The sequence below is a fragment of the Argiope bruennichi genome, chromosome 8, assembly GCF_947563725.1.
Source record: "Argiope bruennichi chromosome 8, qqArgBrue1.1, whole genome shotgun sequence".
In the NCBI taxonomy this organism is placed as follows: domain Eukaryota; kingdom Metazoa; phylum Arthropoda; class Arachnida; order Araneae; family Araneidae; genus Argiope; species Argiope bruennichi.
In genome coordinates, this window is record NC_079158.1 from 86,726,991 (window position 1) to 86,751,610 (window position 24,620).

Genomic DNA, 24,620 nt, shown 5'->3' on the forward strand with positions numbered 1-24,620 from the left:
AATGTTTGTACTATAACAAATGAGGTTCATGTTGAACACATAAAATAAACTCGAACTTATTTCGATACAAATACATACCTGTATGTATCTCTACCTATAGTCATTTATTAGAAATAAATATTTGAAATAAGCAGCTTCTTTTTTGAAAAGCCATATGCAAAAACATCCTCTATCTCTGTGCATATTTGTAAAAAAACCTTCAAGTGCTTCTACAAAACCTTCATCTATACAATGGCATTTACTAAGCATAAAAAAAAAATCTGCGATTCAAACCGAAATAAAATAAAAGAATGTTTCTTTTTTAGTTTTGTAAGCAAATTGAGGCTCAGAAAAAGAAATGGAAGATGATATTTTTACAGAATTCTACTTTTCTTTTACAGATGTTTAAACAAAGAATACATACTTCCGTTAGTATTGGAATCCTTTGCTGTAAATATTGATTTGGCTTCCAAAACAACACTAGAACACCTTTTCTTTTTCCTGGCCTCTTTTAATCCCTATTATTGTACACTTTGATTACTCTGTCGAACATAAACCCACAGAAAGCGAGGAAAAGTTCACAAATTTGGCAAGGGTATTTCGAACTAAGAATGCGGGGCTACGAACTCTATTCTTTCTTCTTGTAATCTTACGAACTGACTTTTATAACCTTTTTGTCATTGGGTGAATTCTGCGTTTTCTTACTGTTTTTCGTTCCCTTTTTCTAAGTTTCTTTTATCTGGAACAAGTCACCCGCATAAAATCCACGTCATTGGAGAAGTTCAAACCTACTGAAATAATTTTATTTCTTCAGTGAAAAGTGTTTATGCACTTGTTTAAAAGAAGACGTATTTCTTCTTTATCTGAAGTATGTTCAATCTTATTTTCCATTCAAATGACCACTTTAAATTTTTCAATAAAAATATATATGTGATAGATTTGAAATAATGGTGTTTTGAAATGATTTGACTTTATATTTTATTTTATTTATCTATAGTGAGTATCATAAAGCAGAATACTTTGATTGAAATGAAAAGCGCCAGGCATATTCTGTAACGATTGACTATCCAAATCTGGAGAGAACCATCAATATTTTTTAAGCAATTTCTTTATTTCTATGATTTCATACAATTCAATTTCAAAATAATTTTATTCACTTATAAAAAGCGTTCAGTCCAGTAGTTTAATTCTAATAACTCCATTATATTTTGCCTTGATCAAACTTATCTATGTATTCAGATAAGTCTATAAACCAAGGTCTCATAAAAAGGTGAAAGTATGAATCTCGTTCATTAGAGTGCTTAAAGATTATCAATTGAACCTCAGGTAAGAAAGATAGAACCTTGGAACTAGTTTAGTTTCTCTATACAGGGACATGCGGCCTTCCGTATCGACTTTCAAACGAAATTGATCCGCATTAGAGTTTTATTTGCACAAAAAACAGGCAATCACCCTCAACAAGTTTTATCATTTTCTTAAATGATGCCGGGTACGAGCAATTAGAATGGACATTTAATTTTGAGAAAAAAAACACAGTTAATTTATCTTTCTTTCTATTCATATTTCTCGACCATGCCGTATTTAACCTGTAAAGTGGTTATATGAGTCAAAGCGAATAAAATTGTTTTTTTCCCTACCTAATTTCCATCAAATTCTTTAAGAGTATTTTTGCAGCATTCCCTTAGACGTTTTTCAGCATATTATACTTAATATGGGTACTCTAACCTTTTAATCAATGCCAACATTAAAAGAATAAAAGTAATTTCTATAAATAATAATTTCTATAATAAATAATAATTTATATATAATAATTTCTATAACCAACATCAAATTTATTTTTAATGATACAAAACCGAATGAATTTCACAGAACAAATATAACAACTGTCACCGGCTTAGAAGCCATTTTAATAAAATTGTTTCCTAGGCTAAAGTAACCAACATTTCTGTTCAAAGCATTGAAATCCCTTGTAAATGAAAACCACGCATTGCGAAATTGTTTTTTTTTTTCATAACTACCATTTTGTACATGTCTACATATATTCTTGTTTTTTCAAGTTCATAATATTTTATATAATCATCTTAACGATTGCTATTTAATATATTTTATTTGTGCTATTTGTGGCCGACCTATTTCATGACTGATGATGAAATCGATAACTACATCTGTAACTCAAAATAGCTTGAATCTGTACTCAAATATGTCAAGGGGAAAAGGCAAAATGATATATAAATAGGGAGTAGCAATTTTATATCGCTGCTGAGACTGACATTTTTTTTTTTCTTCTGAAAATCAAAGAGAAAATCAGAAATTGGTAATCAACCATTGAATTCTTGTATTTGTATTTTTTCCATCACCTAAATTACGCAAATTTGGTTTTGATTATTTTAAGTATTTAAAGGTTTATTCCATTCTACTGTTCATCGAAGGAGAAATAAAACGAGAAAAAGATATTGATGAAGAAAAATCCAAACTATTTTACGTCTTTTCAAGTCATTGGAATATAATGCTTTCAAGTACTATCATCTGCCCCAATGCTTTATTTTCTCTTATAAGCACTATAATTTTTAATCATATATCACCTAAGACTGGTTACTCTGACCCTCCGAGAAAAGAGAACACACAGGTGCCGTTTTCCTAGATATCCAAAAGGCCTTTGACAGAGTGTGGCTAGAAGGATTAATTTATAAACTAATTAAATATAATACTCCCCCCCCCAACTAATCCAGATATTTTCTTCATTCCTATTTAAGAGAAAATTCAATGTCAGAGTAAATGCTACACTCTCCAAACTTTGCTCCATACAAGCAGGCGTACCACAAGGGGCAAAACTGCCCCCCACCCTCTACTGTATTTATATAAATGACATTCCTCAAAATTTAGACACTAAACTCTGCATTTTTGCAGATGACACCGCGATACTGGCCAAAAACAAAAATATAAGATACATCACACACACACTTAATAGACAAAAGACCTAGAAAGCTGGTTCGGCGAGTGGAAAATTGCCATTAATACCTCAAAAACTGAAGCAGTATTTTTTACTATTTTAAGAGAAATAAAAAACCCAAATTTAACATCAAGATCAATAGCACTACAATTCCCTGGTCTCAGGAAGCAAAATATTTAGGAGTCATAGTGGACAAAAACTTAACATGGAAATCCCATATTAACTACACTAAAACTAAATTCCGAGATAATTCGCGAAAACTATATCCCCTAATTGCTCGGAATTCTGAAATGAGTAGGGAAAATAAAGTGCTTATTTATACTGCGATACTCAGATCTGTCTTAACTTATGCATGTCCAGTTTGGGCTTACACAGCTCAACGAAATTTTAATTTAATAGACAGGTGCCAAAACATTATTTTCAGACAAATCACAAAAGCGAGATGGTTCATGAAAAACGAAGGTATCCGACATGCCCTAAACCTTCCATCCATCAAAGATTTCATTTAAAAGATTGCAATCAAATTCTTCGCAGACCTTGAAATATCGATAACATAGCAATTAAAGAAATTGAAACCTACACCCCTAATCCAAATTCCAGAAGACCCAGATTCATCCTACTATAATCAGATCAAATCTAAAACTATCATAAATAAAAACCATAAACCTTTCCAACCCTTTTAATCCATAAAATAAATTCATATTAAATCCTAGGAATCTAAGTTTTCCATGATCCATCTCGCCCCTACTATTAGCTGATAGTAGTAAAATCTTACCCCATCCCCCACGCAACCACTCGACCGAGCATCTAGATTTTTCTCTCACCAGGCATCCCAGAATGCACCTCTGCCATAGCCTAACCCTCCAGTCAACTCAAGACGACCTCGCCGACAGAAGGAAGCCTTCCATTGGCCAAGTGAAGACAGACGACAAACGTATTTAAACCGATGCTCCCCTCCACCCAACTTCATTCGGGAACTCTCCTCACTCATGATCAAACCACGTCGAAATGATCAACAAGTTTTAGTCGATCGGAGATGGCGCTCCTAAGATTTTTCCTTGTGACTCCGACCTTCCAGAAGTCACACTGTAAAATCTGAACTATCGGACCGCCTCAACACAACATTAGTGGAACTGTGGTTGAGTTCTAAAGGCCATCACCAGCCTTGGTACAAGCCTTTCCTTGGGAAGTATGTCTCGTCATGGATGTCCCACCTTTTTGTCTCGTCATCGATATAATACCTTTTTGTCTCGTCATCGTCAGCCAAATGTCCCCTTTTTATGTACATACCAGGGTGACGAGAACCGACTGCCATACCGGAAGCTTTTTATCCTCAATTACGAGGTTCATCCAGGGTGATCATAAATGAATAAGAGAATATCTAATAGTATCACATATTATATTTTACTAATTTTTGTAATTTTTCATTATATATATTATGCAAATATTATTTGCTATTTTCAGTTCTCAATTGAGATTCCTCCAGGGTGATCATAAATGAATAAGGGAATATCTAATAGTATCACACACTATATTTTACTAATTTTTGTTATTTTTTATTATGTATTTATTATGCAAATATTATTTGCAATTTTCAATCCTCAATTACGAGGTTCCAGCAGGAGGATCATAAATGAATAAGATAATATCTAACAGTGTCACATACTATATTTTACTACCTTTTGTTAATTTTTATTATATATCTATTATACAAATATTATTTGCAATTTTCAATACAGTCTTTTATATTTTTAGGAAAAAATAATTCCGTAAATTTAGTAATATGAAATAAAGGAAGATGTCACTTAATGTAAAATATCTAAATATATATTTCAAAATTTATACAATAAATTCTTTTCCCGAACTGGAAATGTTATTTTTTATTTTATTTTTATTTAAAATTATTCCTTTTGATTCAACAAAGGCTCCTTTTTTGATGGACTATTTCATTTACTTTAGTGATTCCGAAAACGTTTCTGGGTAGCATCTTTCAATAAAAGCCGATCTTTTTGATGTTGCCGACCGTCTTTGATCCATAAATGATCATCTTTTTATATAGGCGGAATTTCCTTTATCCCTTATCATTTATCTCAGAAGTTCCAGGATAACTAACATCAGTAGCATTCTTTTTCATAATCACGAACGAAAAAAAAATCACCTTTAGGAAAAATGAGAATGTCTATATAAATGAAGTAAAAAACTGCACAATAGAAAGAATAGAAAGTGCAAATTTTTAAAACGGAGGATTCATTAGGGTTTCGTTTTGGTATGATTTTTCTAACATAAAATGTATTTTTTTCGTATTTTAAGTCTTTTATAAAAGTAATTTTTCAAAAGAATGTATATCTATTAGAGATATTTCTTTTTAACTGAGTAAAAATATATGTTTCAAGAAATTTCTTTCGGAGCAAGTTAAGTAAATATAGATGCAAAGATAGTTTTTAGAATGATATTTCAGATAGGCATACATTTATGTTTATTGAACATAGAATTTTAGACATCACTTTTTTAAAATGTACATTTTGAAAAATATATCTTCTTTGAAATACTAGAATTATTTCTTGACTTTTTTTGCATTTTACTAATCACTAATGAGACACTAAACTCCATAGGATTATGAAATATTTTAATATAAAACATCTCAATCAGCATTGCAAAGTAATTGCAAAACCAAGATTCTTTGCAGTAAGAAATTGTTTTTAGCATATCTTTTTTTGAGAATTTAAAAAAGTTTAAAAATTGCAAATGATGAAAGAAACAGTTTTCGGTTTGGCTCATTAAATAAATGTTCTCATTAAATAAATGTTTTTTATTTGTAGCTGAAATGTAAACTTCACTTGATGTTTTATTACAACATTTCTACAAAATTGGAGGAGTTATGTAGATGTAGAAAAATGCTGTAAAAGTAATTAACGTAATAAATTGTAAAAATTATTTATATGAATTTAAACTGAAAATGCAACCTTGGCATGTTTGTTATGAATATCTGGTGCTTTGTAAAATAATTTAAATACCATTTTTGATAATATAAACACTTTTCTTTTCTAATTCATTTCATTCATACAGAGAATGAATTATTTATATAATTATCAAAATTTATTTACAAATTTATCAAAAATTATTTATAAAATTACCAAACATCGTTTATAAATTTATCAACATTTAGCATTAGTTATAAAATTATTAAAAATATTAACGTCATATTTTTGGATATTTTTGAAAACATGTATTAAATCAGAATCAGAATATATAGCTTAGAATTGCATTATTTTCTTATTGTCTAACGTATGCAGAGAAATACTTCGATTCAGAGGGATATGATTTAGATTTCGAACCAACTGCTTTATTTTATAGGAAATTCCTACACGACTATATTAAAATAAAAAATATCACTGAAGAAATATATTTATTCTTCAGACTTAGCAAGAAATAAATTCTAACTGTAAATTTCTTTGAAGAATTCATCTCTAACATTAACTTAATTTTATAAAATATGTTTGTTTTTTTTATTTCTAGTGTAAAGCAATGAAGAGAAACTACACTGCAGATAAAATTTTCGTTTGCAATTCGAATGGAAATACAAATGTCAATTACAAATTTGTCGCAAATTCAAAACACAAATATTTTAGCTACATTGCGTCGAAAAATAACCAATGTCTAAATGTAACAATAGCTTTGTCAGTATTCCAATATTCTATGTAAATCCTTCTTTATCTCAGTCATTTAAATATTTTTATACATAACAAATTTCTCACAAGATTATTCAAGCAAATATAGATTTCAGAATTAGTAGCAATTGATTGTCTTCTCTCGGGCTCAATGTCATCATTATTTGTACGTCAGTTCTTAAACATGTTGCACTACTTTGCAATAACTTGGCAGGACAAGGAAATTACATCATACTCTTACTGCAACTGCTGATAAATTTCAGTAATACACCTTTCCTTTAAAAAAACCCATCTGTTGCTTGTATTCCAATTTGGAGACACTTGCAGCTGCCGATGCAGGCTTACGATTGATGATTAGAATAAAATAAAAGTGTCACATGAAAGCAGTTATTTTACACAATACATATAAGTCCGAATACATATTATCCGAAGTGTTGCAAAATGTTTAATGGAAATAGGCTTTTACTGAAAATTATTGGAATTGTCTATTTTATTGAACAATGTAACAAAAATTATAACATGAATATACAAATTTTGAATTACATTCTAAAACAGATTATTTACCAATGTAACAAAATTTATAACATGAACATACGAATGTTCATATTATGTATCATGAATAACATTCTGATAAAGATTCATAGAGATAGTATTTGCATTAACTATGGCTCATAGATAGTACACGAAAAAATTCAAATGACTATTAAAATCTTATTTTTATCACTGAAAGTACAGTTATGAAAGATTATGTTTAATGCATATTGTCTTCATGACATTTTACTTTGTATTCAAGAAAAAAAATTACATTAAGTATCCAAATATAAGACTGGTATTATTTCCTATATTTAATAAACTCTGAAAACAATGCAATGTTAAAAACATATTAAAATAATCTTAGGGAGACGAAGATATAGCTCACAGATTCATATAGCTAAGAATGAATAAGTTCCAAATTTTGATATATAACTCGTTTCAAATTTTAATATGCATATTATTTAATTTCTTATTTGAAATATTCAGATTTTGCATTATTTAACATTTAAAGGATGTTATTTTATATTATATACTTAAAACAATTGAGACGCACTGAAAATTTCATTTGTTTTATCATAATCTATCGTTTTTCTGCATGATACAATTGTAGAAATTTTTCTTTTGGTTTATTTTTTAAAGGTTTTATCACAGCTTTTGATTCCAAGAAAAAAGCGATAAAATAATATTATTTCGGTAAAAATGCATAGTTAAAATATAATTACATATTTCATAGATATTGCTTATATACTGTCATAAAATTATTACTCAATATTTACGATATTTTACCTGAAGATACTAAACCTGAATATGCTTGTAACATATTCTTTATAATTTAATGAGGCATTTTTAATGGTAAGTTTATCTTATTGATTAAACCTAAACTGAACATGTTGTTAAGATGATATTAATGCCACTTTCCATATAAAACTGCATTTTGCGAAGATATTACTTAATGATATTTATAATGTGAGATGCAGTATTTCATGTATTTCACGATATTTATCTGCCTATTAGAATTCATGCCAAGCATTTTTATATGTAATTTAGACTGTTGCATCAACATTTAGTATCAATAAAATATGATAAACAAAACTTTATAATTACCAAAATAGTGGAAAATCCATTCTTTCAATTAGTAAAATTGTTATGGATCTAGGCAAATTCGCTTGTGAGAAAAAATAATGCTCACAGTTGTAAGAAAATTAATTTATTAATATTTACAAAAAAGTGTTCTGAAAGATTTTACTTAAATTATCGTTTGTGTTTTTTACAAGAAATTGTAAAATAGATTTTAAAATGTTTTGAGATCTTTTCCTTGCTACTTCAATACGGCAAATTTGCACAAGAAATGTATTCCGTTCTCCTGAGTTACAGAGATGAAGGGTCATTAATTTACTGAAAAAAAATGAGTGATTAGACAAAATTGCTCTATTAGTATTTCATAAAATCTTAATTTTATATTTATTGTCGCTATTTAATTGTTTTTCTCTTAAGTAAAATATTAAATATTAATTTTTTTCTTTGTTTTCAGTTGTTCTGCAGCACTATGAAATTCGACTTTTCGATGAATTTGTCTTAAGAGGAAATATGGCTGTCATTCGTTGTCCTATTCCAAGTTTTGTGAGCGACTATGTTAAAGTAACATCCTGGGAAAGAATTGATGGATTTCTCATTACGCCGGGAATTATCAGTGGTAAATATTATCAAAATTTATTTTTATAATATATTTTCTATAAGGTTATACAACCAATTATATAAGTATTTACGAAAAATAGAAATAAAAATTGTTATTTATATTTAAAATAAACACCACATCTTATTTCATTTAATATAGCTAGATAAACCAGCTGAAAAACAAATTAAAAAAAATTCAATGCAAAAAAAAAGAGATTTTCTAAATTTTCCTTAATATTTGCAAGTAATATAAAGAACGTAATAAAATGCATTTTCCTTTCTGATAAAATACATTAGGTAAATAGGTAAATTTTATCTAACAAAATATTTAAAAATAATTAATATTCACTCAAAAAATTTATCAATATTTTTCCAGAAATTATATACATAAATATACACACACACTGAAGGAAATATCATTGCACACCTCACACGTTACTCAAAAGAGGAATAAAAATTTCTTTAAATATTGCGAACAAATTTATATTTCTATGATAAATTTTCATTAAACAAATACGGCAAATCGATGAAAATATTTTGGCTTATGTGAACATAATTAAAGATTTTTAAAAGATTAACTTTTCTAGTCACAGCTCCCTGTTAGTAGAAATGTCCTTAGCAAAATATTTTTATTACATTTACCTGTGTTAGCGAAATTTTTGGCTCCTCAATTTTCAAAAATATGCATATTTCTAAATGTATTAGAGCCTAAATGTATTAGTTGGTGATATATAATTTAGGAATTCAGATTTATTCAACATAGAATATTAACATATGCAAATAATTCCAATCAGCATAACTTTAAAAAAAATTAATTACAAATCCTATATTCTCATTTAATCAACACTTTAAATAACAAATTCTTGTCTTGTCATGAAACAAGAAAAACACTTCAAATTCGGAAATGAATGTAATGGATGTATTTCTCATAAAACCAATGATCCTACATTTAATTATTAATTGCTTAAAGGACGAAAGCGTTAATTATGGAGTAGTACAAATATAAAGTGGTATATCGATATTTAAACACACATTAACAACTTAAAGCATTTGTAAAGTCATTATATTCCTTAGTGTTTTATTTTAGAAATAAAATGTAAATGCAATGGATGTATTTCTGAAAAATATCATTTATTCATGAAACGAAATATTATTTACATACTTTTAAATTAACACATTAATGCAAAGATAATAAACACTTGGCTGAAAGTTTCTCCAATTAGAAATTTATTTCTGAATTTATCATTTGTAATTTGAAAGATATTATTAACTAATATATGATCTTCAAAATTTGGATTTTCTTTCTCTGAAAATATATTGAAATGTTTATTTCCATTAAGTATATTAAAATTAAAAATATTCACAATTTTAGTGAAAGTCCATGCAATATCAAATTTATTAATTTCACTCTTTTAAATTAGCTTTTCGGTTATAATTTTTTAAAAAATAAGAAAAATATTTAAAGAGTTCTATAATTGCAATTAGTAAAATCTGTATTCATCATACGTAAAGTAAAAATTATATCAAAGTGAATGAAAAATATTTTAATAGCAGCTTTATTTTTCTGCGGGTTACTTGGATGTAAAGAAATTATTATAGTTATTATAAAATACAACATCTTTCTTTTATAAAATACTAAAACAAAGTAAAATGAATGAGAGCTACACAAAGTAAATTATAAAATAATACAACATAGTAAAATAAATAGTTCTGTAGATTATTTGTTAAAAAGTAGAGATTGCTTTATATAACTGGAATCACGGGAGACATTACTATTTCTAATTATACAGACATTAGCAATCACTATGAATAATAGTAATTACTATTATTAGTAATATAATTTTTTTCAATTAGATTATTTAAATCTTGATTTGGTGAAATCGTTTTAAAATTTGAATTTTAACTAGTAAAGACAAGGCAATTAATACGAAAACATCAACAAGGAAGAGATAATCTTAATATGAAATAATAATTAAAAAATAAAATAATTTTTGAAATGCAATTAATAAAATTTGTAATTTATAAAGTAAAGAATATATCGAAGGGAATGAAAAATAAATTGATATAAGCTTTATTTTTCTGCAGGTTTACTGGATGTAAGAAATTATTACAGTTATTATAAAGTACAATTTGTTTCATTTATAAAATGATGCAACAAAGCAAATTGAATGGCTCTATAAATAATAATTTTTTTGACATTTAGAGATTGCCTTTTATAACTGAAATCATCGACGACATTCTTATTTTCAGTGATATAACATTAGCAATCATTATGAATAATACTAATTACTATCATTAGTAATATTAAAAATTTTAAATCAGTTTCTTTAAATCTCGATTAAATGAAATCATTTTAAAATTTGAATTTTAAGTAGTAATGGTAAGGAAATTAAAACGAAAATATCAACCGGCAAGAAATAATTTTAGTGTGGAATAATAATTTTAAAAAATTAAAAGATTTTTTTGAATTACAATTAATAAAATCTGTGAAATATAAATTAAAGAATATATCAAAGTGAATGAAAAAAATTGATATCAGCTTTATTTTTCTACAGATTTCCTGGATGTAAGAAATTATTATAGTTATAAAGTACATTTTTTCCATTTATAAAATTACAACAAAGTAAATTGAATCGCTCTATAAAAACTGTTTGAAAAGTAGAGGTGTCCTTATATAAATGAAATAATGGACGACATTTTTATTTTTAGTGATAAAAACAATAGCAATCAATACGAATTGGTAATATTAGAAATGTTAAATTCGCTTTTATAAATCTTGATTTAAAGAAGTCGTTTTAAAATTAGAATTTTAAGTAATAATGGGAAGGTGATTAAGACGCAAATATCGACAAGAAAGAAATAATTATAACATGGAATGAAAAAAAAATCATTTCCAACCAATTCCAAATTTCACGAAGGAAAAATGAACATGATTCTAAACTTTTTTTAAAGAAAAAAAAATATATACATTTTTTCATCGAAGTAATAAAGAAGGCGGAATTTTAATCTGTGAATTGAAGTGCCATTTATCTTGTTCTTGCTTCAAATAACCATGTGTCGTTAGGGGTGGAAAGGAAAAAAAAATATCACTCTTACGAAGTGCCATTAACTCGAAGTTTACGATTACAAACCCTTCCGTTATGGAGTCAGAGACACGTTCTCTTTTGATAATTATCCCGTTAATTGGCTTGAAATACTAGTGGGGTTGTTAACGTTCTGCTAATTTCTCTTAGTTCAATTAGTTTAATTGCGATACTCATTAATTCTTGATCATCTGCGGTAAGTGCCAAAGCAATCAGTGAACCGACGTAATTGAATGGCTTCGAACTACCGTAAATAATTAAAACAATCATCGAAGGGGAGAATTCGTCTCAAGTTCGAATAATAAGGCTGACATGTCAATGCTTGAAGGAATGTGTTCCTTCTGTATTCAATAGGAAACCATTGATTCCTGTCGCCTTTGATCCATTTGACTAAAGTTGAACTAAAAGTTTGTTGCCGTATTAATCTTTTTTTATTATTATTTATTCTACTGACACTTTGAAACCGAAAAATGTCATTTCATCACAGAAATTTTGTAGCCATAATAATATTTTTATTATTAGTTTTTATACTGAAGTTTTGAAGCTGAATAATATCATTACATCACTAAAGGTTTGTCTTGTCGCCATAATAATATCTTTTTTTATTAGTTTTCCTAATGAAGATTTGATGCTGAAAAATGTCATCACATCTAACTGTAAGAAGAAAATTACAGTTACAGTTATACATTGTAAGAAATAAATGATCATAATTCCATTCTTTACTTCAAATAAAGATGTATGAGCGTGTTTCTTGTCTGTTGCAGGTTGCCAGATCGTGCTACTAATAGCTAGGAAATTAAGATAATATATAATTTGGAGATTGAAAATATATTCTATATATTGATTCGTATATATATAAAAACACACAATTTAAACAAAATATTCAAAATTTTATATATTTAAAAATTGGATTTTGGCGTTTTTCCGAGATGGCTTTCAAAATATTATTAAGATTTAAAAAATACTATTTTGAATGGTATTTATTAGTAAAGAACGTTAGTATTTCTTTAAAATCCTTTAATATTATCATTGTCTTAATTCTCCTTTAGCTAAATATGGAATGTTAGAAAGTGGAGATTTATACATTAGAGATACTACTGAGCACGACGGTTCATACAGTTTTCGATGTCACACAGAAAATACAGTGACCAAAGAAAAGAAAGTCAGCATGAATTATTCCAGAGTAATTGTCACAGGTACGTGAATTTCCAATTTTATCGCTTTATTTTTATTACTATTATAAAGATGATCAATAGCTTGAGGATCAAAAGGAATAAAATTTGCTCTTATTTACTAAATGCCTGAAAAAAAATTAAAAGTCCGAAGGAACTTTTTAAATTTTTTGCTGGAATCCCAGGATTTTATATTAAAAAAATATTATTTCTTTAATAAATAATATATTATTTTATATTAAGAATATATTATTTCTTTAAATATAATAATTTTTAAAGCAATTTTATTTTTCCCTTTATTACATTATTCTCCTTATTAATTCTTAGAATGTTAAAGAAGGCAAATAAAATTTTCATAACGTTTAAAATACTAATTTTTTACAGAGCCTCATCACAACCAACCTCCACGGATAACTCGACGTTTGAATCGAGTACTCGTTCAAATGGGCCATCGAGCTACGCTTCCTTGTATTGCTCAAGGCTATCCAGTACCAGCCTATCGATGGCATAGAGCCCAGGCAGACCAAAGACCTCTTCCTGATCATACTATATCAGTCAGCCAAGAAGGAGGTGTCCTGATATTCCATAAAGTAGTACCCAGTGATACCGGGCGTTATGTATGTCATGTAACAAATGTTATGGGAGAAGATAAAGTGGATACGGAACTCATAGTGGAAGGTAAGATTTGTTTATTAACCCTCTCAGTCCGGGTTTATTAGCTTATTTGAGTTCAGGTACCTCAAGATACCGGAAAACTCATGTTTCAGTTTCAAAATTATGACCCCCACCCTCGAAAGGTTTTAATGACGTCCCATGTTTAAACTAAACAGATGTATACACAGAAATCTCTCAAAAATATCCCTGTACTACATCTCATCTGATCATGTGTCTCTTGCTAGCAAAGTATGGGCTTCGAATATTTAATCAGTCACACTTCAGGGAAATGAGAAAAATTTCAGTGATATTCAAACATCTTGGGTCCTCACAGTAACATCACTGCATTGGCGTTTGGGGTTTTTCGGGATTCAAAAAGTTAAATACAAAACTAAATATGCTACATGATTTCTTATGTATAGCATTAAATAAGGTTGTCACAAATTTTTAGAATCGAGTCACATGCACGACAAATAATTTTGTGTGCAGAAACCACACTGGTTATTATGAGAGGACGTATTGATAATTTTGTTGGTATTGAGGTATTATTCCAATGAATTATCAATTGAGGATACTGCAAAATATAAAACAAATAGCTTGTTCCTCTGTTCTTCCTTTCATTTCTATCGAATACATAAAGTTCTTTTTATACGAAGTGCATATATGATACCATATGCATTGCATCTATCAGGATTGCATATAAACTCGATAACTTTAATCTAAAATAACAAGTAATTTTTTCTAGGCATTAATATTCAGAAATATCATCGGCGACTTTTAGAGAATATGATAAACAAACTTGTCAGAGAGCTTAAAGCAGAATAATTTCAGGTAAGAATGCTAAAGGAAATATAATATTTGGCCCTCCGCATGCTTGATATTCCTGTGAAGGTTCACAATAAACAGTAGCAACTACTATAGAATTTTGAAATCAACAATTATCCAGTTCATTTACAGATGATTCCACTAGTACGAATTCAAATTTTGATTAATTAATGAGTCAAATAAACTCAAGGATTTTAATAAAATCTCGACTGCAAAAATGCTCCTTTACTAGCATGAAAGATAAATTAAAGAAATTGATTAAATGATTATGTAAAGCGCAGCCATGTTTCAAAACAAAAGTATATATATATATATATATATTTAGTTTCATTTTTTTTAGTTTTCATATCCTATTTGCGAAAATAGAATTGCATAAATTTTTTTTACCACATTATTTGTATGGAAATTTTATTATTTTATATTTTGGAATAAGACAGCAATAACATACTTCAGCATTAAACTGGTAAATAGCATCAAATATGCTTTTGATAGAGTATTTCAAGTTATAAAAACATGTGCTTATATACTGTAGATTGAAAGACTCATTTTGAAAAATTAAGTTTTTCGTTTGATGCATGTATCAGCTATCAGTTATTATTGATGAAATGTATTTACATTTTTTTATAATATTAGTTTGTTTACCATTCTTTCTCACTGTATTAATATATCAAGATTTTTCTAAAGAAGCGATTTTTTTAGATGTAAGATAACATTCGCTATAACATATTTTTAATTTGTACAAATGAAAAAAAAATCCATTCGTATGATTAAAAATATCAAAAATAATAGAAAAAATGCTCAAAAGAAAAAGTAGGAAATTATTTTCTAATCAGAGATTAATATAAAAATTGAAAAATAGCTTTCGTGATATTCTTGTATGAAACAAAAGACTGCCCACGCGAAAGTATTTTTGCTGCAATATTTTCAAATTTCCCAACCAGACAAAAAAAAAAACCTCTAACCTTAAACAAAGGTTTTCAGTTAGAATAGTTAAGTTAGTTTAGGTTAATCATTCCATACATAACTCATTCATCAATTTGTAATTTTTAAATTTAGATTGGAAATCCAAAATTAATATCAAGGAGTGGCTTTAATTGGTTAATAGCTCTTTTCTTTACCCCACGTAATGCAGAGATTTGCAAATATCTAAAATCGAGTTTCATATTTTTTAAAGCTTCCTCAACAATATTTCTTTTTTTGTGTTCAGAATTACTAAAATAACTAATTGGTACTAAAATACTAAAATAAATAACTATAGCAATATTGGTAAAACATATTTCTTTTTATAATTTATAGTTTTCATTTTATTGTTATAATTATTAGCATGATCATTCTACTTCCAATCTGAATGATTGCATGCAATAATGAATTCGAAAACCAGAGGTTCTAAATTTCAAGAAATGTCTCTAATAAAGCACTCAGAGAAATGTTTCCGTTTAATGAATTTTCTTAACTTTTTAGAAAATTGAAATAAAGAAAAAAAGGAGCCCCAACATATTCAAAGTTAATTTAAAAATTTAGTAAAAGTGCTTTTAATATATAAGTAGAACTCAAAATAAAGCGGTAAATTGGTAAAAACGTCTAAGAAATCTGCAAGGAAAATTTCTCAATATTGTTGTAAATTTAAATCTATATTGAAATGATCCGTATTTTAACAGCAATTAAAAACAGATTTAAAATTAAGATATATAACGGTAATTCATCACATCATTCTACGGAATTTTACATATATGCGTTTATTTTTGTATATATATTTAATGACTGTAGTGGTTTTATAGCAGCAATTAATATAGAAATTCGAATTAGTTCTAGATTGTCACTAACGTATTTTTACTATCAATCGTAAATTATATTTGAATCAATATGATTCTGCAACTATTTCTAAAAATAATTTATGAATAAACATTTCCATTTCATTTTCTTCATAGAAATAAGAGATAATGTTAATTGAAATTACTATCGGTATTTTAAATGTTTAACTTGGCTTAAAATTTTAAATTGATTCTTGCAGATCATCTCTTATCAATGATTTTATATAATCAATGTACTTCTTTGAATAATAATATGTCTGTATTGATGCGTATGAATTTTGACTTACGAATCATTGTCAATTGCAGGGCCTTGTATGAAGTTTGGTAAGAAAAAAGAAAAATGATTAAATATTAGTGAAAAATTTAAAGAAAACTAATCATTCATAAAAATAGTCGATGCATTTAACTCTACCTGTACTAATAAGAAAGGAGAATATTTGCATGTTTGTGTATTCGCACTCTAAAATGTATACTCACACGTGTATTATGTGACACGTGTACGCGTACATACACTTGTACTCGTGAGTCACACATCTGAAGCAGAACGATGAACAATGGAATATTTATACTTTGGAAAATAGGAATCGGAGCTTTGGAGGCATAGTTTTAAATTTTAACAATAAGATTTAATAAATTTTTTTCTTTATCCCTCAATAAATTTGAATTCATTATTGAACGATACATTTAATGTATGATATAATTGATGAATGATCTTTATGTTGCTTTGAAATTTAAGCTGGCGAAGCTAGTCGAAATTCACAGAAAACTAATTATTTATAATAATAATTATATTAATAATTTATATTAATAATTTGTTTCTACTCTCTGCAGGAGGATAGTTTGAATCGGAGCTATTATATGTGACAAAGATGTATTTTGGAAATTAGAAATTTACAGCTCGTACATTATTTTTTAGAACTTAAAGTAAAAATATTAATCAGAATTGTGCGTTAATCCTCAAAGATTTCTGAAAGCCTTATTGAAGAAAATTGAGCTTTGATTTTCTAAAACCTAATCTATTGATAGTAACGAAAAATTCGAAGAAAAACCAATTATTTATAATGCTAATCTCTGTATATATTTTTACTAATTATAAAGGTGATTACTTGCAAGTTCTTGTTTCCCCGTTTGCAGGAAAATCGTTTGAAATATAACTATAAAATTTGTCATAGATATACTTTAAAATCAGATATTTGGACTTCAAAGAATGTTTTAAAATTTTTATTATAACTTTAATTTTTTTTAAAAAAAATCAGATTTTTGTGTTTTCCCACATTAAATTCCGAGAGCATCATTGAAAGAAATTAATATTTGCACTACTCTAAAATTTTAAAGAAAATGTCATTATTGGTGATAAAAATCTTTTTTGAAATTTTACAATTTTTAAAATATTTTATTGAATTTTTTAACAATATATTAAATTGTTGCAATGAGATTAAAACCTTTTCCATTACTTCATCAATTAATTAAAGTTTGAAATCTTTTTTTCTTTTTTTTTTTTTTAATTCTAAAATTTCCGAAGGAAAAATTCCATTTGAATATCTGTATAGTTTACCTGGAAATAAGAACGTGAAACTATAGAACCTAAAGTTTAGAAGCATGTGAACAGGAAATTGTGCACTTACAATAGCATAATGATGTCATATAACTTGAACCATTTGGACATTGGTGGTATTAAATAAAACAGTTTTTAAGTTTGCAACAAAATTATTTTTAAAAATACTATATTATAAGACATAATAATCAAGCTACCATTCAGAGATTTATTTGAAACTAAGCAAAACTGATATCCCAGGGGAATCAACTGGCCGTCAAACATGGTTAATGCACAATTACTTATCATGAATGTGATTAATCAGTTAATACAAAAATGAATCAATATACAATTGCATTAAAGAACTTCAATGCATTAAGAAAACTAAAAGTTTATTTATTGTGCTAATTGAAAATTCTTAAGTTTATTGGAATTAGAATGAGTTTAAATAGAATTTATTAAATTTGATGCAATATCAAAACTTTTTTGAAAAGTAATATATAAATAACAAAATCAAAGAGCCTACTATGACTGGACTATGTTTATCTTATAAATATTATTATTGCATACACGCTTAAAATGTTTCTTAGGTATATATGAAATAAAAAAACAAATTCGTCTTCAATACATGCTTAAACAAATTAAATTCAATATAGGAAATAAAAGACATTTGCAAGAAGATAAATAAAATCTTCGGCAAATAATTAACACTTCTTGATGTGGTCTAAAATCAAAAGAACAGAAGATTGTTTTCAGAAATTTCAATGTAAATATAACCATTAATTTCAATGTAAACATAATTATTATTCTAAATGCTTCAGATATTTAAAATTTGTAAGAGTAGAGAAGTTGAATGTTTTATTTTGTTATAATTGGAAAACATTCCGGATGAATAAAAAATTCACAATTTTGAAAGCATTTGTGAATTGAAATTTCATTCATTAAAACTAAAATATTATTATGAAAGTGGAAAGAAAAAATGTGTAGGGTTTTTTCTAAGAAAGGGTTTAAATAGCATTTTTTTTCCCCTTCATGTGAGATTATTTGATGATAGTTTATATATATATATATATATATATATATATATATATATATATATATATATATACTAAACTATTGTATTTATTGCGCTGAAGCATTTTAAATGCGTCACGATACATTTTCTTTGGAATTTAAGCTACGGCGATAGATTAGAAGTTTTAATTTTGGTATATTTCTTTAGATTATCGTTCAGAATTAGAACGATGGGGAAGTTGAAATAATAATGGAATATGAATTTGAATTGTTAATCATTAAAATGCCATCATAGTATTTATTATATTTCTTTTATTCAACTCAAACTGAAGTCCTAATAATGTATTTATTTCTCATTGTGTTTCTGCCATTAATGAAGCTAATGAAATTTGCATAAAAAAGCATTTCATTTAAAATGCAGTTTGCACAGAAATTAGATAAATTTTACGCACATTAAAATACACCTGATAATCTTTAAACACAGTTATATAACTGAGTGAATGTCAATTTACAAATTTACAAATTATTTTGCATTAACATGCGTTTCCATATTTAAAAAAATGATGAAAAATCCCGAAAGTATCATATATGATGACATGCACAACCTTAAAAATATTTATTCAAACTATATGGAATGTCTAGATAAAAAAATCTACTTTTTATTGTCTGTACTGTGATATATTCAAAGAAATCTTTTGCATTCTTCACAGCAGTAAATTTGAAAATAGTTCAACCTGAAATCGTTATTTATGCTCTTCCTAATAACTTGGATATTTTTAAATATCTAGACATATAAATATCTCCTTAATATTTAAAGTCTGAAATCTAATATTTACAGATTGATTCAAATATGCTTATTACTGAATTATTTTAGTCCGAATTAGTTGACATTTTATTTCATGCATTCTTAAATCTTCTTTCTATTTGAGTACAATACAATTAATAGCATAATTTTTAAAGAGCTTCAAAGCAGAATTTATTAGTTTCAAGCTGGTTAGAAATAATTACTCTTTGAATTATTAATGGTCTTTTTTTAATTATTTTGTGGCCTTTTCCCATGTAAAAGACCCATATACCTCACGTTTACTTTAAAATCAAATAAAGATAAGTTGTATTGAAATAAATACATTTATGAAACATAATGGCAAATATCAATATTAGGGAAAAACATATAATTGATTTTATGCATTAAATTAATTTATTCTTCAGTTCATTAATTTTTTCTTCAAATATTTTAATTTAAATATTTAAATACCACACAACAATATTCATTTTGTTAATTCGGTATATAAAGAGCATAAATATTTCATTACTATTTTAAAGATTATTTTTTATCTGAAGTTTTAAATATTTTTTATTCAAGAATTAACACGTTTTCTATTCAGTAAATCACTATCGCCATTAAATAATTTTATATACCAAATAAAATAAAAGCTTGGTTTAAAATAAATCTGTTTCAATTTGGTTAATTATTGTTCTTTCTTTAATAAATGTAAATAGTATTATTCCTTAAAGAAGTAGACAATTAAAGTTACATTAGTAAGTGAGTAGAAGAATAAGAATAACCTTTAGCCAGAAAATTAATTTCCTTTAAATAAATGTTAATACTGAAAATATATTACGAAGAACTAAATGTATTATGAAACGCTTTCATCAAAAATGATGAAAATAATTTCTAAATATTTTAATGAAATTTATTTCTTTTCCTTCTAAAATAATTGATTCGTGAATCAGAATTTTTAAAGAAAGGAATTGGCTAATTCCTTCTATAAAAGCATTTGTATAGAAAATTCGATCGAAAATTTTCGAAAAATATATAGTAAAGCTAAATGTATGATTCTTTATTAAAATTCTTTAATCTTATTTCTTAGGAAATTTGCAATGGAATTTTAAATTTATTGGGATTCCTCTCTACTATGTTGAATAAACTCTTGTACTTCAAAAAAATAAAACTTTGGATGACATGGACCTCATAGATTGGATTTATTGGAACGATGGAAATCAGGTTCTGTTATTGCACTTAATTATTGTTGTTCTGAAATAAAGTGAAATTTTTAATTGGGTGAATTTGCGTTATAGAATTCATTTTTTATAAATAATTTGACGGCAAGCCACTATTTTTACTTTCAGAACAAGGAATGCATATTTGAATGAATATTGAATCATTAAGAGTATAGTATATGATAATTTTGGGACATCATTAGCATTCTGGTGCAAGTTTTCGTTCTTAGAAATGATTCAGAAGATTATGCAAACTGTTTTTGCAGTAGATATTCGTATTTTACAATAAACATAGCTTCGATTATATTATAATTAAAAACTTTATAAAAAGAAAACTTTTAAAACGACTTGTTCAAGAGATAGTTAAAAACTATTGAAGGACAGCCATAAACTTGTTTGTTTAGTAAATATTAGAAAGCTTCAGAAACATAAGTTAGTTTAATGGGTATTTTAAAATATTTGCTACATATATAACTAGTGATTTGCCAAAATGTTTCTTCAAAATTTAGAAGAAAAAAATATTTAAACAACATTTTAATAAATATTGATTTATTCAAAAATTATCATATTTCTCTTCATTGTTTACTCAAATACAAAATTCAGTTGCGATTATTTTGAAATACATTGTAAAATTATTCCCGTTCATAGGTCTAACTAGGTGCTTTTCATTAATACAAAATAAAAATTATTTCATGGATTGTTAATCAATTTTTGCATTGAATTATCATTTAAATACTCGAAACAAGGAAATGCTGATTATCGGACGACTATCTTTAATCCTATGCTATCTACATTCATTTCTGCTCTGAATTATTTCTGGGAGTACTGGTATGATATATCAGCTGAAAGGGAATTCGTAAGCGACCATAAAGTCTCTACAGTGATATGGACGGATTATCTCAGAGTATATACTGACGACCAACGTTTTGAAGAAGAGATTATGTCTATCTGCATGTGGTGGCCGCAAGGAAACGAGCTACGCAAAGTTTCCAAAGCGGTCAAATGCTTTATTCCGGGACATTATCTCTGAATGCTATTATATTTGACGGCCCGGGGTAAAAGGACTATGCGCGCAATTTAAGGCCAGGAGCGGATGGTTTCACGATTTAGAAGCAGAAGTGGTCTGTAAAACTGATGGGGACCTCGCATGAAAATGGAAGTTAAATGTGGCTTGTACTATTTGCATAATGTTACCTAGTTCGTCGAAAAGTGCATTTTCATTTTTATGCCCATTCCTTTTGGTATGCGTTGGATTTCATTTCTTGATGTATACTTTCTCTTGAATTGAATATCAGACCGCACGGGAGAGAAAATTGCACATTAAATGGACTGTGCATTGTGCTTTTCTGATTTAGTGATATTTATTCATAGGCCCAAGGAGAAGGGGCCATTAAGTTAAGTAGATGATAACCTTAAATGGTTTCAAAACCAAGGCGTATTCAGTTTTCTATTACTGCACTAACCGAAAACCTTTAGGAAATGCTTGCTATAGGAGAAAAATATGGTTACTCTATAAATGGAATAAATCCTTTTTAAAATTATATATCATTTCTTATCACGGATTAATGCCTCGCTGGAGTTTTAGAAAGTAGCGATAAGGCGGAGATTTGTAGTTTAATCTCTTAATATAGCTGAAAAATATGAGGCAGTATTTATTCGCTATCAAGACACAGCGTCATTCACTTTAGCAAATTAAAAGACTAATCAGCTCTGGAGTTTCCCAGAAAGCCTTATCTTTTCTCGGCTTGTAGAGTAAGGATTAGAATTAATTAGGCTTTCTATTTTAGGAAAACTGTGAGGATTTCTCGGTGATTTCAATGTTACGAGAGCATAAAAAGAGTCCGTGTTTTGAAACGTCCAAATAAGGGAACAAAAGAAATTGAGAACTAACTAATCGTGTCTTTTATGAATTTCAGAGGAGATGATTTAATTTTGAATTTTCTAGAATTCTTCGCTGTGTTTTCAACCTCTTCTACTTTTAATCATGATCAATTCATTGAATTATAAAGAATGTAAAAATATTTTAATCCGTGCTTTTGAGTTTTATTAAATCCTATATTTTGTTTTGGAAGACACATTTTTTAATTAGATAAATGATATACGTTGCTATTTCAAATAATGAAATCCAGACTTTGAAATAAGAGGATTAAAAAAAAAGGTAATATAATGATTTTCTGAGATAAAATATTTAAAAAAAAATCGTATTTTTAATTTTAATTCCGTATATTCAATGAAATATTTTTAATCAGTGAAATTGTGTGGACATTTTAATTAGATACTAATAAGCCTTCAGTAGAAACAGTAATGAATAATCGTATTTCTCGTTGATGCTATTAAAAATGACTAATTTATATTTCATTTATTAATTAAGAAAAGCATTTATTGTAAATATTCATATAAATTTGCTAAAAATTACTGATAATTATTTTAAATGCAACAATAACTGCAATAACAGAGATATTTTTTCAATATTGAAAAAGCAAGGCGCTTAAGTGAGAAATTAAATAACAAAAAACAACTTAGTTATCAACAATAATTTGAAAAATGATAAAAGAATAAACTGGGTTGAAGATACACACCGATAAGCATAGATTCAAATTGAATATAAGAACTTGTTTAATCGTTAATTTCGGAAATAATATTGCAATCGCAAGGATTCACTGCTTGTGCATCGATTTATGCTCGAGTTATAATAACTCCTAAATAAAAAATAAATGAAGCATAATATATATTGTCATTATGCCTTTTCATTTCTTTCAAGATCATTATGAAACTCTTTAAGATGAATTCCATTTTATTGAAAAGTCTATATCTGAAATAGTTCATTAGGGCCGCCATAGTTGCTAAAGAATCTTCACGTTTAAAAAAAATGAAACACGAGAGAAGAAGGACACAGCAAAAAATCGATCTTCACTAATAAAGAAGATCATTTTTAATTCAAATTTTCAGCACTTGAATAATTATTTATTCAAAAAAATTAAGAACAGCATGGAGATGAAATAAGGAAAGATTTTACAATCCTATTAGGGAGAGATGCATTTCTTTACATTTCGTTAAGAAAGAAAGTTCTTTTACTATTTTACTCATTGATTAACTAATACGATGTTGCTTAGTAAAAATTAGACTTTTTTATTGTTACAAAATAGAGTAATTATTTATGTGAATTTATTTTCTTAAAATATTATCAAAAATTATTCTAATAAAATTATTTATTTGTTTATAAATATATTTGATTAATTTAGTTCATGATTTGATGAAAATTATTGCATCTAACCATCCAATAAATTTTAAGAGACGAGAGAACTATACTGTTATGCCTTGAGTAACAAGCAATTCTAATGATAAAAATATATAATAATTTTATTGTTAAAAACCTTTTATTTTAAAAATAAATTTGAAAGAGATAATTTATTTTAATTTAAACTGCAAAATGTATTTTTTTTTTTCAAAATTCATTAAAATTATACCATTTAAAAACAAAAATAATCTACTCTTCATGTATTAGAAATTAAGAATCTAAACTATTTTTGTAAATAAAACGAATCACACTGTCTTCCTGAAGTTTAATAGTGTGCTTATTATTTCATAGCAACACTGGTGAAGACATTTATCATTTCATGCTGAATTTTTTTTTGCTTAGAAAAAAAAGTATTTAGAAATTATATTTATTATTTTATATTTTCTTGGAAAAAAAAAAGTGTTATGGATTTTATGGAAGTAT

The 24,620-nt window shown here is 27.0% G+C and overlaps 1 protein-coding gene across 1 annotated transcript in view; it reads left to right on the forward strand.

Moving 5' to 3' along the window:
- Positions 1-24,620, forward strand: part of LOC129980683 (cell adhesion molecule Dscam2-like) — a 550,882-nt gene that overhangs the window by 187,149 nt on the left and 339,113 nt on the right. The window contains exons 3-5 of the mRNA XM_056091064.1: positions 8,663-8,824; positions 12,938-13,084; positions 13,445-13,738. Of these exons, the coding sequence (XP_055947039.1) occupies positions 8,663-8,824; positions 12,938-13,084; positions 13,445-13,738 (603 nt within the window). The remainder of the gene's footprint in view (positions 1-8,662; positions 8,825-12,937; positions 13,085-13,444; positions 13,739-24,620) is intronic.